Source organism: Sinohyriopsis cumingii, chromosome 11 (assembly GCF_028554795.1).
Source record: "Sinohyriopsis cumingii isolate HCF-2022 chromosome 11, ASM2855479v2, whole genome shotgun sequence".
Taxonomy (NCBI): Eukaryota; Metazoa; Mollusca; class Bivalvia; order Unionida; family Unionidae; genus Sinohyriopsis; species Sinohyriopsis cumingii.
Window position 1 is genome coordinate 98,986,973 of NC_142971.1, and position 18,744 is coordinate 99,005,716.

The 18,744-nt window shown below is 35.5% G+C and overlaps 1 protein-coding gene and 1 long non-coding RNA gene across 3 annotated transcripts in view; one reads left to right on the plus strand and one right to left on the minus strand.

The window, feature by feature from the left end:
• Nucleotides 1-18,744, minus strand: part of LOC149789092 (uncharacterized) — a 78,585-nt gene that overhangs the window by 19,279 nt on the left and 40,562 nt on the right. For both annotated transcript variants that reach the window (XM_089975289.1, XM_089975290.1), the window contains exon 4: nucleotides 12,969-13,049. In XM_089975289.1, coding sequence (XP_089831415.1) covers nucleotides 12,969-13,049 — 81 coding nt within the window. The remainder of the gene's footprint in view (nucleotides 1-12,968; nucleotides 13,050-18,744) is intronic.
• Nucleotides 16,730-18,706, plus strand: LOC149789093 (uncharacterized). Its single transcript, XR_016424470.1, has 3 exons — nucleotides 16,730-17,028; nucleotides 17,379-17,609; nucleotides 17,991-18,706. It is a non-coding gene; the product is annotated as an uncharacterized LOC149789093 (long non-coding RNA).

Genomic DNA, 18,744 nt, shown 5'->3' on the forward strand with positions numbered 1-18,744 from the left:
AACTAGCACCACCTCCAACTGTTCTCAGATACAATAACGATCCACACGGCAGCGGTAGACACGTATCTCCGGGAATCGTTAATATAACCAACACAATCGTGGTCAATCTGGTTTGTGGTGTAGTTGATGGTAGCTATCAAATAGATCTTGGAAGATCAAATCAGGCTCAACAGGGATATATTTTATATACATTTACACCACAAGTATCCCCTGGAAGTTTAATCGTGCAAGAACCATCTAATCCTGTGTATCTGCGGTGTCACAATAATATGTTAACACGAATAAATTTTAAGCTCACAGACCACCTTAAGCGCTTAATTGACCTACGTGGAGAAGAGCTTGTAATAAATCTGTATGTGAAATCGTAGATCTTTGATCTTAAAGATCCATGAATTAATCGGGTAAATATTATATAATGTACCAGCACATGAGGGTTTTTATACATGACAAAGAAGTACTTGAAAACGCCATCAGAACAGCGTTTTCACAACCTCCAAACATAGAGCAATTTAACGTTAATTTAGTTATTGATGAATATGGAAACGAGGATTTCTTATTAACACAAGAACAGTTACATGAGCTCCGTCGAGAACATATTGTCGCGATCATTTGTAAGAGAGATCAGATTCTAAATTATGCACACTCCTGTATTAAACTCGATCAACTTAAAAAAATAATATTTCAGAATAAATAAAAATATTTTTTATTGTTTATACAAATTAATCAGATTGTATGTCTGATAGGGTTAATTAATCACTGATGGGGTAAATTATACAAATCAATCAATTCTGTATAATCTGAAACAATTTATTATTATTCTGAAATATTTCTATTTTTTATGAATCAACTCTGATGGGTAAATTAATCAGCTTTGCAAAAAAAAATTATTCTGAAATATGTTTTTATTCAAAAATGTTTTTTTTATACAAATCAATTAGTTTGCTAATTCTGATGGGGTAAATTATGCAAATCAATCAGTTTGCTAATTCTGATGGGGTAAATTATGCAAATCAATCAGATTTCCAAAAATATTTTATTATTATTCAGAAATATTTTATTTTTTATGCAAATCAATCAGTTTGCTAATTCTGATGGGGTAAATTATACAAATCAATCAGTTTTCCAAAAATACTACAAAAAAAAAATATTTTATTATTATTCTGAAATATTTTACTTTTTTATGCAAATCAATCAATTTATTAATTCTGATGGGGTGGTTGGTACTTAAAATTATACAAATCAATCAATTTATTAATTCTGATGGGGTAATTGGTACTTAAAATTATACAACTCAATCAGTTTTGTAATTCTGATGGGGTAATTGGTACTCAAATTTGTGTAAATCAATCAGATTTGTAATTTGGTACTCAATCAATCGGATTTGTAATTGGTACCAATTAATCAGATTTTATATTTCAGAAATAAAATATTTCAGACAGGGTTGCTTTGGTAACTTGTAACTTCATTACCTGCTGACATCATTTTTCTTAAGTATCATATGCGGGTACTGATTGTTTTTTTCATTTCGTACTCGTTGGATAATCCCGATCTGACTTTTTCTACTGCAACAGAAAGAGGAACAAATTCATCTACTTGATCATCGTTTACCATAGCTAGTGACTGAAATATAGCTGCCTGAATCCGCTTTATGAACTTATATTGAGATTATAGAACATACTTATTTTCATTTTTAAGTTCTTCTAACGTTTCAAAATCAGATATTACACTGGTCAACAGTGAAATCATTACTGACTTGAAAAGGCCCTAATCTGTAGTATTTTGGTGTGCCGAACACGAATATAACCGTGAAAAATTTGTATTGGCTCTCGTTTTGAAGATATTCATATACCTCATTTTCTATGTTTCACTGTGTAAATTTCTCCAGTAGGACTGCAGCAACATCCGGAATAATGATGTAACATTGCATAATACCATCATGCTCACATCATCCACAGTTGATTGCATCATTTTCTGATGCAATGCAATACTAATGCCATGCGGCTGCTGAAGTAAGTTGACGTCAGCAGTGTACTATACATGTGTAGGCCTATTATACTAATGCCAGGCGGCTGCTGAAGCTGACGTAAGCAGTGTACTATATAAAGCCCAATCAGATAGGTTCAGCATTTAAAATATTTTAGACGTTGTGCGAGACAGTTCAAGCTACTGTTACATAAAACTTATTATTTTATCCATTTACGTACAATAAAGAACAGTAATGCCTCGAAAGTGTGTTAATACCGCGGACAATTTTTGCTATATTTGTGGGGAAGTGACATTTGCCAACCAGAAGAAAAGTATCAATTTTCAAGTGAAGAAGGCATATCATCTTTACTTCGGATGCAAGGTTGGTGACCAAGACAAGCCTTGGGCTCCGCATATATGCTGTGCTACATGTACAACACAGCTTTCACAGTGGTTGAATTGCAAAAGGTCATCAATGCCGTTTGCAGTCCCAATGGTGTGGAGAGAGCCAAGCAACCACCTAAATGACTGTTACTTCTGCTTGGTTCCTCCTCTTTCCAGCGGAATAACGAAGCGAAAGAAGTCGAGAATAGTCTACCCAAACATTCCGTCTGCATTGAGACCAGTTCCACATGGTGAGGGACTTCCTATTCCAGAACCTCCAGCAGAATATTCTCTTGATTCATCTGACGAAGACAAAGGTGAGTCGACCTGTTCTTCTCCTGGTCCATCAGCATGCAGTGATCCAGATTTTCACTGTGGTGCATCATCAACCCCACACAGAATAACACAGGAAGAACTAAATGACCTGATTCGTGATTTGGACTTATCAAAGAACAAGGCAGAATTGCTAGGATCAAGACTCCAACAATGGAATCTTCTAGAAGAAGATGTCACAATTACTGCATATCGAAAGCGCCACCAGCAATTGGAGCCTTTCTTCAGAAAGGAAAGTAATCTGATATTCTGTTCCGATATTGAGGGCCTCATGAATGCTTTAAAAATCACTCATGACCCACAAGAATGGAGACTATTTGTGGACTCTTCGAAACTGAGTCTCAAGGCTGTGCTTTTGCACAATGGAAACATTCTTCCATCTATTCCAGTAGCGTATGCTGTCCACATGAAAGAGACATACGATAACTTAAGGCAGCTACTGAATTCCATTGAGTATAACAAGTACAGCTGGCAACTCTGTGGTGATTTGAAGGTAGTTGCCCTTTTAATGGGACTGCAGCAAGGATATACAAAATACATGTGTTTCTTATGCAAGTGGGATAGCCGAGCAAGGGAAATGCACTACATGAGGAAGGAATGGACTCACAGGCAGAATGTAGCCATTGGAGAGAAGAATATCCAACACCCAGCTCTGGTTGAGGCTCAGAAAATCTTGCTACCACCCCTTCACATCAAACTAGGTTTGATGAAGAACTTCCTGAAAGCCATTGACCGGACTTTGCCAGCATTCCGATACCTGCATGAAAAATTCCCTCGACTCAGCGAAGCAAAGATTAAAGAGGGAGTTTTTGTGGGTCCTCAGATTCGAGAGCTTTTCAAAGATGACCGGTTCAACAACTTGCTGGAAGGTGACACGAAACAAGCATGGAATGCTTTTCGCCTAGTTTCTACAAACTTCCTCGGAAATGTTAGGGCAGAAAACTATAAGGAACTAGTAGAAGACATGTTGATGAAGTATAAGAAACTTGGCTGCAATATGTCTCTAAAGATTCACTTCCTTCATTCCCATTTGGATTTCTTTCCTAGCAACTGTGGTATTGTTAGTGATGAACACGGCGAACGTTTTCATCAAGATATCGCAACAATGGAACAAAGATACCAGGGAAAATGGTCCACTACAATGCTGGCTGACTACTGCTGGACACTCCTCAGAGATGCTCCCGAACAGCTGTACAAGAGACAGGCAAAGAAATCTAAGATGTAGTCAATGACTTGATTTTTTATAGGTAGGCTATTACAGTTGACCTTTTACTATTGGAATGCATTTCGTTATGTAAACATTAATTTCTTGCAGATTACAAAAAAACTAGAGCCAATTTTGCAATTTGACTGTCATATTCGTGTTCAGCACATAAAAATTGATAAGAATTGACTAATTTTATTTCAGTAACATGACTTTTGTAAAAATTTGTTGTCCAGTGTTATTTTTTCAGGATTTAGTTCATCAGATATATTAATTCCGTTTTCTTCTAGTTTTTTTAATAGAAGAAATAATATCTTTGATATTTTCATGGTTCATTATATAATATATAAATCTTTAAAATAAATTTTTTTTAACCCATAAGAACCCATATCGAGTGTTTAGCGAGTTCGGTGGGATGTTTCAAGGATGGCACAACATATAGTATTTACATATTCACAACCTCGTTAAACTTGTAGCTTGCCACCGCATTCTACTAAGTTTAGAGGTACACAGAACACAACACGTAGTACTTACATATTTACAACCTCATTAAACTTAAAGCTTGCCACCACATTCTACTAAGTTTAGAGGATACACGGAACATATAATCTTAATTAAGGACGCCATAACATCCAATGAATGATGAGCCCCTAATTGAGTGTTTTAGCAAGCTCAGATTATAATGAAGGATGGTACAAACATATAACTTAATTAAGGACAGTACAAACATCCAATGAAATGAGTATATACAATGAATGAGTATATACAATGAATGAATATATACAATGAATGAATATATACAATGAAATGAGTATATACAATGAATGAAGGACAGTACAAACATACACGCTCAGCAGAACACCCAGCTTAATAATCAGCCTGTGGGTGATACAAAACATGTATCAACCACCAGTGATGTGGTTGGAGGGTTCTGCTGAGCGGGGGGGGGGGGTGTTTCGCGGAGCCCCCCAATTATTATCAAATCGCAATTATGCGCACCACAAACAGTTGTCAGCCATGGGGATTCGATCCTGGACCGTGAGCATCACAGTCCGATACATTACCGACTGAGCTATCGAACCTTCTTACAAACAAATGTTTCGGAAATTAATATATAGTTACAGTACATATACTTGCATTAAAACAGCGGTTTCTGTAATAAAACAATGGTTTCTACATTAGAACAACGGTTTCTGTATTATAACAGCGGTTTCTGAATAAACTGTAAATATATAAACAGCGGTTCCTAAACAGACTGTAAATACGTGTTCTGCCTATAATACCTACAGATCGATTTGTGCCATAACAACAGTTCCCAAGCAGATTGTAAATGCAGCATGTTCTGCCTATAATACCTACAGATTGATTTGTGCTATAACAACGGTTCCCAAGCAGATTGTAAATGCAGCATGTTCTGCCTATATATAACTACATCCGGATCGATTTGTACTATAATAACGGTTCCTAAGCAGACTGTAAATACCTGCTGTTTTGCCTCGATTTCTCGTAACAGATCTAAAAATAACTCCGCTATGTTGTATGATGGGAAATAAGTTTATATATTTAAAAACCATAAATATATTTTCTACGAGTAATTAATTACGACGTAAATGGTTAAAACTGACTAATTACGACCATAAAAATCAGAAATCTACGAAGAAATATATACATACAGAAGTAATCTTCCTTTCGTATGAGTCAAAAAATAAGTAGTATATGGGGGAAATACTGCGACACAAATTTTTAAAAAATATAATTCGAGGTAGTGATAATAGTTTATCTCAATAACAATATTGGAAGGTGATTCTCTGTTTGCATTTACTGGAAAAAGCAGATCTGGTTATATTTTCCGCGACAAATTGTACTAAAGATGAATTAATATCAAAGTATTTCGCAGCCGTGTTCATTGATTGAAATATAATTTCTTCACCGGTTTCTATGTTTGCAGAATTTACTGCCCTTTTTCCGATTGTTTTGCATCTTCCAGTATTACCACGTGTATTATTCTCGCTCTGTGTGACAGTTTGAAAATTGGATAAACTATTATTTTGAGGATTCCCGTCAATATGATCGATCACAAGACCATCTTTGATCAATCCCTTGTGACACTCATATATGAAACGATGACAGAGATAAGGTTTCTTCCCAACAGTAAACAATAAATACCATGATTATTAATATAACCAACTGCTTTTTTCAATCGACAATTTCTTATCACACCATCAATATTTGATTCATAGTTTGTTATTGTAGGATGCTTTATAAACTCGTTCATATTTTGCTCCATTTATATAATAATAGTATTTGTTTAAATCATAATTTGTCTGAAAACTTAGCTAATCCTCCACGGATTAAATGGCGTTGTTATTGACTCTGTCAGGGTCGTTATTTTTTTTGTCATAATATCTTTTAAGCTCTCTATATCGTTTACCACCACAACACGCACACAACTGTGTTTTTCCTCGTACTCCAGCACCACATTGTAGACATGGGCTTGGTCCTAAGCTTCCACGGTGAACGTTTTGTATGTGTTGTCCGCAGAATTCCTTTCTGCAGGGTTTATTACAACAAGATAATGATCCGATCATTAACCATTTGCACTGAGACATTGTATATGTAATACTTTTTATTTAAATACTTGTCTGAAATATAATATGGATGAGTTTAAAAGATTATCCCGAATAAAGCCTTGGAAAACAAGTAAATTCAACCTTGACAGGATATCTTCTGATGTGCCAATACAAGATCTGGTTGATCGGAAAAATCAAGGTTTGATCAATAAAATTCACGACGCCAAGAAAGAATTTCACGCAGATGGTGCATCTCATGTCTGGTCAACGTTCAAGATTATTCGCAATAACAAAGGTGTCGATGCTATGATGAATGACAAAAGAGCTGCAGCTATTATTAAACAGCTCGATGATAGAAGTTATCTTTTCTGAATAAAATCTGTCATACTTGCAGAAACAGATAACTGGATTATCCATGACAAATATGATCCTGTGCACAAGGGTGAAAAAACTGTCATACTAAGTAGAAATTCCAAACCAGGTATATTGACCGGTATTGACAAACCGTATTATGAGCGAGTGTATCCTGTAACAGCAGTTATTTATGGAATCTATGTGATAAATAAAAAACCTAGCTTTGATAAACTGGCGCCAGTGAAATTTTAAAAAATAAACTGTGTAGCTGAGCGAGTAATAGAACATTTTACAAACACATCCCGTGGAAACGGTTTAACAGATAAAAGACGTAAAATAATAAGCGAGTGGGGCGAAACAGTTAAAGATACCGGGGCATCTATCAAAGATGTCGCTGAGTTAGGAAAAAGATTAAAATTCCCAATAACCGTAGCGACGATAACAGGAGAGATTTTGTACGAATCAAAGTATAAATCAAAAGGAACTTCGATCGAAATTATTGATCATAACGCGCATGCATGGCTAGCACAGTAACAATATTTCCAAGAAATCGAACTGTTAAATTTTATGATGATAACATATTTGATTTTATTAACAAAATAAGTAAAAACGATCTTGTGTCAGTGTGGTTATTTAAGAGCTCAGATGATGAAAAACATGATCAATTTGTGCGACCTAACGGTGAAATATATCGTAAAGAATCCCTCCATCAAGAAATGAAAAATCTTGCTCAAAGATATTCAGAAAACATTAATGAGTTGCTCAGCAACTGTTTTACTGTTCCATCTGCTGCAGCTCATGTCGATAGAGAAAAAAACTCGTGGAAACCAACCCAAAATGAATTTCTTTCGGATATACAATCAAGTTGTGTCGAGTATGGCCATGTCGGATTGTGGAATACCAAATATAATTACAGCGATATGATATCTATTGATATGGTTGTGTGTTATCCAGGAGGTTTTCTCGGATATGGAGATTGTTCTAAGTATTTTGTAAGGTTCGGTCATCCAACACATGAAATGACACGAGTATCGATAAATGGACCATTGCCGGATTTTGATCTAACTGGATTTGCTTGTGTTGAATCATTCAAGTTTGCTATGGATCTTCATACAATATGTTATGTTTGTTTTGGTAGACATTTCTCAGAAAAACGCTGGGCACCAATAGTTTTATTACGATATATACTCGATTGTGCGATATTGGTATCGTTGGTGGTTAGTGAGGCAATTATATCATATAAGAAACAAACCGAGGTTTGGTTACCACCGAGGGAAAATATCAGTCTTGATGAGGTCATTAAGGAATTTAAAGAAAAATGTCCTGACGCTTCCCTTGATAGTATTATCAGAGAAGCTCCTAGAATCCTCGAGATTAAACTCAACAATAGCGATAAAACAACAAAGGATCTTGGAAGAAAAATAACAGGAAAGTTTACTCAAGGTGGTGCATATGATCATAAACGTCATGCACAATTAATACTGGATGATACTGAATATGATTTTATAGTTGCTGATGCAGCAGCGAGAAATATATTTATAAACCGCGAGGATGTTTATTTATCAAATGAAACATGATTAGGTACAATTGTAAGCTATATGGATGGAGAATCGCCTCAGTATACGCATTTAAGATCATCGATGTTGGCCTACGTGAGCATAAACTCGCTATCTGTGATAAATAAATTCCCTGATACTGCAGTTAGGGTGCAACAGATACGTTCTACATTGATAAAAAATATACAATGTTGCTGGATGATTTTATGGATGATAATGCACCGTGGGGTTCATGGAGAATAAAGTAAGAAAATATACTTGATTATTCAGAATCAGCAGATGTTACGATCAAAGATGATTATTATAAAAACCAGTGATCAAATATATCATCGACAACTTCATTGTTACCATCGGTATATGATCCAATAGCTAGATATAAAACGGTTTATCTAAACGGACTGGGAGGTTCTGGTAAAACCACTCGAGTGATCGAACTATTTCAAAACTCAGATATGATCATGCTGACACCTACACACAGACTCGCACAAGAAATGAAACAACGAGGACTACAATCATGTACTTATCACAGCTTCTTCCAATGGAAGGGTGATACATGGACATCTTTAAGGATGGGTGAGAAATACATTCCAAGGATCATCATTTGGGATGAAATATGCTCGGTGCCGTTAGAAACATTAAAAACGTTTCTAGATTGGTTGTTAACAAAAAATACTGCTGTGATAATGTGTGGCGATCATGGTCAACCACCACCCAGTTGGACCATCTCCACATGGATGGCTAAAAAACTTCGTCGATTATTACGAAGAAATAAATGATGATCATAGAGCACTTGATGCAACGTTGAAACAGTTTAAAAAATTAATCAGACTACAACCAAATAAAATTCAGTGTGAAGTAATGCGTGGAATAATTTCAGAAATACCCATGAATGAATGACTTTTTACAAACGTGGCGACCAGATGATCTGATAGTCGCAAGTAGAAAGATAGTTCGTGATACACTTCAACGGGAATTGTTTCAATTGCATAAAGAAAAATATCCAACATTGCCAGTTCCGTTATGTTATCGACCAGCTGATACACGGCGGCAAAATATTGAGATTGATAAACCAGGACAGACCAAGAAACAGAATTTAGTATTAAATGATATTATCACAGTTGATATCAACGCTGTTGAAGATGCTCTACATGCTGATAAATCCCCATGGACACTTGGATACGTAATGACGATTCATTCATCTCAGGGATTAACTATTACTGATACAGTTGTTTGGATTGTCGATGATCACATCGAATGGTCGAACTTAGTTTATCTTACAGTGTCTCGAGTTAGAAAAATATCTCAACTGAGACGAATCGTCATGAACTCGTCAGTGATCAATGATGATATTGACAATGATATGATAAAAAAAAACTAGCTGGTTATAAACAATCTGATAAAAAAAATAAACGTGATTTTGATCTCGACGTTGAATTTATTATTGAGTTAAAACAGCAGCAGAATAATCATTGCGCAAGTTGTAATTGTATAATGTTGTGAAGGTATTCGAATAATGATTCAAGACAATTTACCGTAGACAGAAAAGATAGTAGTCACGGTCATACATGAGAAAATGTGATGTTGACCTGTCTCGAGTGTAATCGACATAGAGGCGCCAGCGCCCTGGGTGCTAGTTAAGTGATTGCGGTGGTAGTTGTGTACCCTCGGGAATTACTTGTAATTGTTCACGTACAAATCCACGTTGAGGAGCAGCCGAATCTAATCTGTAGATTGCAGGTCTACCTGAGGATCTTGTCACAGTGGATATTTTGTGTGTGGTAACACTCCAAATAGGATCAGTCGCTCTCGCTTTACCACCTTCGAGTTCATCGGGCTTGTATAAATATCTAACTGTAACATCACCCAGTATTTTTTGTTTTTCAATATCCTGTATTGGTATATTTTTTTTTGTAATTGCATTAATGGGTTTCATGTTGGTTGTTCGTGTGATCTCATTATTTAATGCAGCTATCACACTTGGTAATCTGGTTCTTCCTCCACCATTAATACTGGCTGCCATGTATAGCCTATCGTGTGCTGAAAAATGGCGTTAAACCCCACAACAACAACAACAACCACAACAACTTGGTAATCTTGCAACCCATTCGCGAGATCTTTTATCTTGAATAAATTCCTTCGTGTATTGATATCCAAATAACCGCTCAGCGAGTGTTCGATTAAATCGTTCAACAATTGCCTGATCACGGTGAATTGCAGTATGCCCTCGTCATATTTTGGTATTATGCTGCTTCATCAACGATGATACTGGACCAAGAAATTCCTTGCCAGGATCAACTTGTAACAGATTTGGCCATCGTAATGGTCCTCGGTGATAAATTCGTTTCAACGCATCGGCTACTTCAGATGATGTTTTCGTTGATAACGGTTCTGCATCTTTATATCTACTTGCAACATCAACAACAGTTAACGCGTATTTGTATGTTTTTCTACGTACAGTATCATATGGTAAAAATAAAATATCTGCTTGATGAACTTCATTAGGAACATTAACATCGAAATACGCGTACTGAATTTTCTTAGGACGCGGTAGATAACTTAGCCATTATTGCTTGTTTGGATAACCACGCTTTAGCAGTAGAATGTTTAACCGTTGCTGCATCAGCAAGTTTACTAATTGCTACTCTGCCTCTCCAGTATCCTCTTGGACTATAACAAATTGATTCCATTATATATTACCAGTCCCTAATACGAGTTTACCTTTCATCGCGGATCTTACTAACCAATTAGCTAATTTTTCTTTGATATTTTTATTTTTTATAGAATCTAGCGTGTGAATTAATTTCACATCTGCAATATGCCTATCTTGTAGATTTTTACTATTATAAGCTACATCATGAGCATGACATGCTTTATCAATAGCATTTATTGGTTCCTCGCCTGGTTTTGGTTGATCCTGATTATCAAGTCTAATATCGAGTCGAGTACCAGGACCACAATAATTATATCCTGGTAGATGTTTTTCTCCTGGGTATTTAGCCCATGGAGCACCTGGAAAATCTGACATCAATTCAGCAATATCACCATCATGCTTATTAGGTAAAAATGAAAATTTCTTTCTACCGCATACAGAACATTTTCCACCATACGCTATTTTTTTTTATTTTTTGTTGCAACCATAGCTAAATCAGTAGTTGGAGTTTTAGATCCGCAATGTAAACAATATAGATTCATGTTATAAAATATATGGATATAATTGATTTCTCAGCAACTCGGCGACGAGAGCCAGTTAAACACAACCCTGCATTACCAAATTCCATCAGAATGATTATCATAGGACCATCTGGATCGGGTAAGGCGCAATTATTACTTAATTTGATAATGAGATGGTTGAAATGGAACAAATTAGATTTGGTAGCACCATCCGTTCATGATCAGAGGTGTTATGAAGTATTAAAAGACTTTAACGAAAATGCAAGATTAATAAATGACGGTGAAAATATTATTAATTTTATAACAGATATTGATGAAACATCGTCCGTAGATGATATTGATGGGTTTATTAATAATTTAGTTGTGTATGATGATGTGATGCTAGACAAACAATCAAATCCAGCCAGGATATTTTCTCGTGGCAGACATAAAAATACAGATGTCATTTATGTTACTCAACGATACACACAAATTCCGAAAGTGATCAGAGATAATTGTAATAATTTAGTTGTGTTTAATGGCGTAGATACACACACACTTAGAAATATTCATCAAACTTGGTGTGGTGGTGACATGGATTATAATAAATTCAGAAATTTCTTTTCACGAGCTCAAGTTGCACACAGATTTATAACAATAAATTTACATGATCCAAGAACAAGATATTGTGTGGGTCTTGATAAAATATTTGGATAAATTAATAGCAGCAGAGAGGGCGCGACCTCAATAGTGTCAACGTGGTAAAATAAACCATTCTACAAACAAAAAAAAGGATAACGACGGTAAAGTAACACCAATTTGAGAAATCTTTTTGGAAGATTTTATTTTTCTTCAATTCGTGTCGACGCTTTTTTTAAAATCTGTTGACACTTTTTATTTTTTCTTTGTTCGTAGAATGGTTTATTTTTTAGTTTTTCGACGCTTTTCAACCATTGGTCTGTTTGCCCTCTCTGCTGCTGCTACAGAAACCATGCATGTATTACTAAGGAGCAAGTGAGCATGTCTATATGGCTACAGTAACCATGCTAGTATTACTAAGGGTGAAGTGAACATGTGTACAAGGCTACAGTAACCATGCTAGTATTTCTAAAGGGGAGTGTACATGTCTACTTGACAACAGTAACCATACCAGATGGAGCACACATATCTACTTGGGTACAGTAACCATGCTAGTATCACTAAAGGGGGGGGGGGTATGTACATGTCTACTTGACTATAGTAATCATGCTAGTATTACTAAGGCATAAGTGAACATGTCTACTTGGCTACTGTAACCATGCCAGAAATACTAAAGGGGATTACACACCGAAGTACTACAACTGATGGATATAACACTGATGGCTACAAAATCAATATGTGTATGATAAAGAATGTAAAGAACTATACAATTTAAGAAAAGGTTTCTATGTAGGTAAGTGTGTGCTGGAATACCTGACAGTTCAGCTCCAATTCTGGCTGCCACCAATAATGGGGAATCATTCAGAATGTCACAGACATTAACATTGGCTCCAGCTGAAAATTAAAGGAGAAACACAAAATCATTTAAATAACTATTTAAAGGCACAAGAAAGTTAAAAACTGACTGATCTATGAATCTAAAAGTGGAAAACATAACCATTTGAGCTACATTTCATCCTTTCAACCATTAGCACCTTTAAGACTAAAAGTAAAAAAACATGCACAGTATGTGAATGCTGATTGCAAATATCCATCAATAGGCCATCACTGCACTTCACTGTTAGCTTTTCATACCTGACAAATGTCAACTCTTAAAAACCCACAAAACTGATAACTGTTAATCTGATTTTGTGCTACAAAACCCCCTAACACAGTCGCGTTTCGAGAAAACAATTATCAGCAATTTTCATAAATATACCCCCCAAACCACTTACAGTACATATATGCCCATTACATATAGAACCTATAAATGGTAAGCAGTCACGATTGGAGCTGATGCAAAAAAAAGACTAACACTTGGGCAGTTTAAAGACAAAGAAGTCAAGTATTAACCACTATTTCACATATTACTTAGTTGGCTCACAATAGCTAGCGAGATGTGAGAAGGCTGCAGTGGGCAAGCCCATTGTGTTAATTTGCACAGGTAGTGGAACAATCCATTATAGGTAAACCTAAGAGATGGTGGATGCATGTAAAAAAACAAAGGTTATTTAATATTACTGCCTTGAATGAGAATGTATAAGCCACTATATATTATATTTTTCACAAGTTTGTGAACAGCAGCAATGTTTCTTTAAGTCGAATTTTACTGCATAGATAAAATGCAAAGCATGATCATTCTGAGTTGTCTGAATAGCGTTCAAGTGTAATTCATTTTTGAAGCTGATTTAGGAAGCGATTAGCTATCAACAAAGCCCAACAAAAAAACAATTTCAGAACTCTTGGTTGATGCAGTTTAACCTTGTGAAGCATGCCAACAAAAAGACCCCCCCCCCCCAAAAAAACAAAAACACTATAAGGCAGGGGTGGGCAAACTACAACCCGCGGGCCACATGTGGCCCACCAAGGGCTTTTATGCAGCCCGCCAAGGGTTTTCATGCGGCCTAGGAACAAGGCATCATTCGCACTGACTCTGTTTATGTTACTCTGTTTATCAAATAAATGTGCTTCTTTTGAAGTTTAAGTTTTCAAATATTAACAACATATTAACAACTGAAAATTAATTAGATGTTATTTAGAAAAACCTTTTATTTTTGCTATTTCAAATATTAATTATTTTACTTAATGAACTATGCGGCCTGCGACAAGGTGTAAATTTGTGTATGCGGCACTTGCACTGGAAAGTTTGCCCACCTCTGCAATAAGGGCAGGGAGGCTATTAATTCTTACATATTCTGCAAAGAACACATGGACAAACGTCAGCTACGTTCTGACCAGGATTCACTCAGAAATCTAAGCATCAGGACCGTCCAGTCTATAGTGAGGGTAGTGATAAACACTAATGACACTTGCATTATCTTCAAACCCCTTTGAATTTATATTCATACTGTAGCTATTGCAATACTGTGTGACTATATTAAAACGGAAATTTTGGGCAATCCATGTGGAAATTGGCATCAGGCAAATGGAATTTCAGTCAGGGCTTGTGAGTTTATTTAAAGGCACAATAGTGCAGAGTGGCTGTAATTTTGTGAATGTTACAGATCATGTAACTAGTGAAATGTGTCAACTTATAAGCTGAAATAATTATAAAAAAACTGGAGTTGGAGAAGATTAAATTGGGCAATTGATAAATAAACGAGAGAAAATGAATTTTTGTGGGGGCCTGCTTTAATTGAAACTTGTAGGTCACGAACTGTTATGGAAGCCTCACGTGACCACAGAAACGTATACGTCATCTTCGTCCAGTGGGCGGGTTATGAGTCACGTGGTTGTAATTTAAATATCTACTATAAACAAAAATGGTGGACACACATGAGAGTAAAAAATGTAAAGGTCGCCCGCGCTTGTCGCTTTCCGAGAAGAAACGTCAGAGAAACCGAATGGGACTTATCAATGATTCGTCTTGGGGACCAGTTTGTTCAATGGAGAGCATTGATGTAAGAGTTAGGACTGGCATGAGACATTGAAATGGCGAAGTTGTTGTTGGACAGGTAGGCCAACGTCTGTGTTACATGGTGATACACATCAGTTTCCCCTGAAAATCAAGTGCTTGTGATGTCTATGTATAAGTGTTCTCCATTTTTCAATATCTTGTTCCTACTGTATGTTTGAAAGCACACAGTTTTATTAATCCAATGTTTGTACAAGAACTTGCTTTGTAATATTCCCAAAATAGATGTGATCGGCTGATCAATATTTCACTCGGTGACTGCATTGTGTGTATTGTATGTTGGGGTGGAATATATTTTTTATTTTTTATAACAGCGTGCTCATACAGGTCATTTTGTACACCTGTCAATTATCTTTGTGATAGAGGTTTTTTAAATTCGACGAGGGAACTTAGATACATTTATAAGCGTTATCATTATTTATATCATCTCTAACCCTCTTTCTCTCTCTCACACACACACCTTTGGTTAATGTGACATGAACATTACTTGCATAAAAGTTTAATAACCTTATCATGTAAACGTGATGGAACAAGTAATAAGATTTTATTGTACATCTTTCAACTACTAGTAAATCTATTATAAAGCACTATATTGACTACAATTAGAAAAGGATCTCTAGTCATGATAGGAAAGGATGTTGTAGTGCTACCAGAATATATGGCTGGCAGATTGTTATCAGTTAAAGTTTTGAGCTGCAGTCAAGTTAGTTTTATTGATGTGATTTTTTTAAAGATCTATTATGTATTCTTGCTTAAATGAAGTATTTCAGTTCAAAGTGTTTAACACAGTGCACAAAGAAACAGATTTAAAACATAAATTATAATACAAATGAATATTTAATTCATATTTTTAGTTACAAAGTTACAAAGAATATAGCAAAAGATGAACCCAAGCATACAGAACCGATGGCCAGTACATTTTCATGCTTCACATCAACACCTGGCAAAGTGCTTTTGCAACATACTGAGAGAATGAAGACACCTTCAGTATCTGAAGTATTTTCTATTGAATCAGGGAGGTAAAAATGACAAATTTCTTGCAGATTTTTTTTGTGTGTGGGTGGGGGTTGTCTTACAATTGTCATTCTGCTGAAAACAATTATGTAACAAATGAAATGCTGATAAAGGACATTATTATAACTACCAGCAGGTTGAGTTCCCACTTCATGCTTTTCTTAGTTTGAGTTTGAAAAAAAACACCTTGAATTTCACTTTCTCAGAAGTGGGGTTGGGTATTTCAACTGTGCCACTTGACGCATAGAAAAAGGCATAATTTGAACTGTCATTGTTTTGGTTATGCAAAAAAGTTCCAGTATACTGTGCTGGCTAACCCAGTAATCACAGCCGGTTTTTTCCCCCCACTCAATACTTAGAGGACCAGTGATTGTATATTGAAATAGTGTCTACATGCCTCATATGCTTTCTTTATGCCGTTTCCCATTTATACATGTATCTATGTCCCACAGACAGTTCTTGCTAACACCCTCTTCCCACCTATCCACTTAGCTCATGATGAATGTACATAAGACATATTTAATTTAAAAACAAAATACTGAGATAACAGTTGAAGTTTGTTTTTGAAACCACTGGCAGTTCATTAGAACTTTATTCATTAGGACTGGTGATATAACTTATTTGGGATTTAATTTACAATACTGTAAGTTCTTTTTAAATTTCATTTTTTATTCTTGGGAATTAAATGACTTGGTGGTTTTTACTCTTTACTGTTATAAAACTTTTGGAATTGAAAAGCTGTTTCTGTTTTGATGATTGCTCTTCATGCATTTTTAACTTTATTTTATCTACCTACTTTTCAAGGTTGCCAAACAAATGGATAATATGGCTTTATTACAATGGTCCCAAGACATGAACCAGTTTTGGTTTTCATGCAAGACTGCTAGCAGCTATGGACAATTTTTTGTGAGTTTTCAGTCCTTTTATTTGAAACATATATGTAAACATTTGTTATTGTATACTTTTGTATGAAATCAAAATTACAGTGCATAATCCTTATCTTCTGATTTTTTTTAATGTATATTTTATCCATATATATTCATCACCCAATCTTTTAGGTATGTAGTTTATTAAAAGTAATTTATTTGAAATGTCAGAGTAATGTGGAATATTGAAGGAACAATGATCTGAGCAAAATTTAAATCCTGCTACATTAACTATTAGCCAGTTCTGCAATGTAGCTTTCGCTTTATGATCACCATGACAAAAGAGACCAGCTTTAGGTGCTAAAGGTATTGATCGTGGCATTCTTTCAGAGTATCTTGAGGAGTGTCCTACATCACATCACCAATACATGAGTAGATCCTCTCACATGGCCAAGGCATTAATAAATGTCTTCATGAACCTTACGTGGAGAATGAAGAGCGGACAAAACCTTGGCTTGATGAAGTTGATCCCAAGAAGGAAGCCAAAGTGCTGAAAACCTTGGCACAGGTGCTCTTGGACCAAAGGTTCCTAAACAGAGTGGAGTATTACTTAAATTTCAGGTATGCCATTTCAGGATTGCAACAAATGCATGGTATTTAAAAGTAAAATGTGAAGACCACTTTAAATGTTTTTATTCTCAACTTAATAATAAATTACTGTATATATTTACCATTTGAAGATCTGAATAAGTTAGAATTCATAAGATGTGTGCACATGATACATGTATAGTGACTCTCCTTCTCAAGTCTTTGGTAATTTCAGGTATAATACATGCACATCAGATATAAATAATTCCATGACACTCTATCAATAAACACTTCAGTAAAGATTTTGTGTATGCAAAAATTACCAACAGTAATGATTATTTAATAATTGTATTAATCTGTTAGCAGATTACAAATAACACGTTACAAGATCATACATGTTTTTGATAATTGCAGAAGCACTGCTGAGCTTGAAGTTTTTCATCAGCAGATCATGATGTACAGTGCCAAGAGATTTTCATACATCCCTCCTGTGTACAGGATTAGGAATGAGCTAGCTGCTTTGGATCACAATATCCATAGTGGCTGAGGTGTAATGAGAAACAAAGAAGGGGAAATAGTGTAAGCTTGTTTCACTACAGGAAATTAGAAATAATTTTATATATTGATTGTACATTATGATCCCTGCCTGGAGATCAGACGAATGGAATATTATTCACATGTACAAGTCATGAAAACTTTGTATTAGATACAAGTCATTTTGCAACAATCGGCACACATTTATATTTGTGGTAAGGAATCTTAATATTTTCATGCATACAGATCTTGTAATAAGTATTGTTATCATTCTAGTGGATATTTATTTTGATTTGAGCAATGCAAGTCTTATAATTAGATCCAGTGATATGTATAGCACTTTCCCAAGGGACTGACACACTTTATTAAGGATATATGGGGTTTATCAAATATCCTCAGGATGTTTGGGGTAGATGCTGTCATCATTATGATTACTAGCTAATGCCTGTTCATGAAAACATGTTGCTTTCTGAAGGAATGGGCAAAAATGCATCCTGTCTCACATAGCATTTTGTGGATAGAACAAATAAGAGCAAAAACAACCCCTCAACAACTCCTTCTTGGGAACTGATCATGAGGCTCTAATATTGGGTAAAAAGTTAACATGGGTTAGCATATGGATGCTTGTCACACA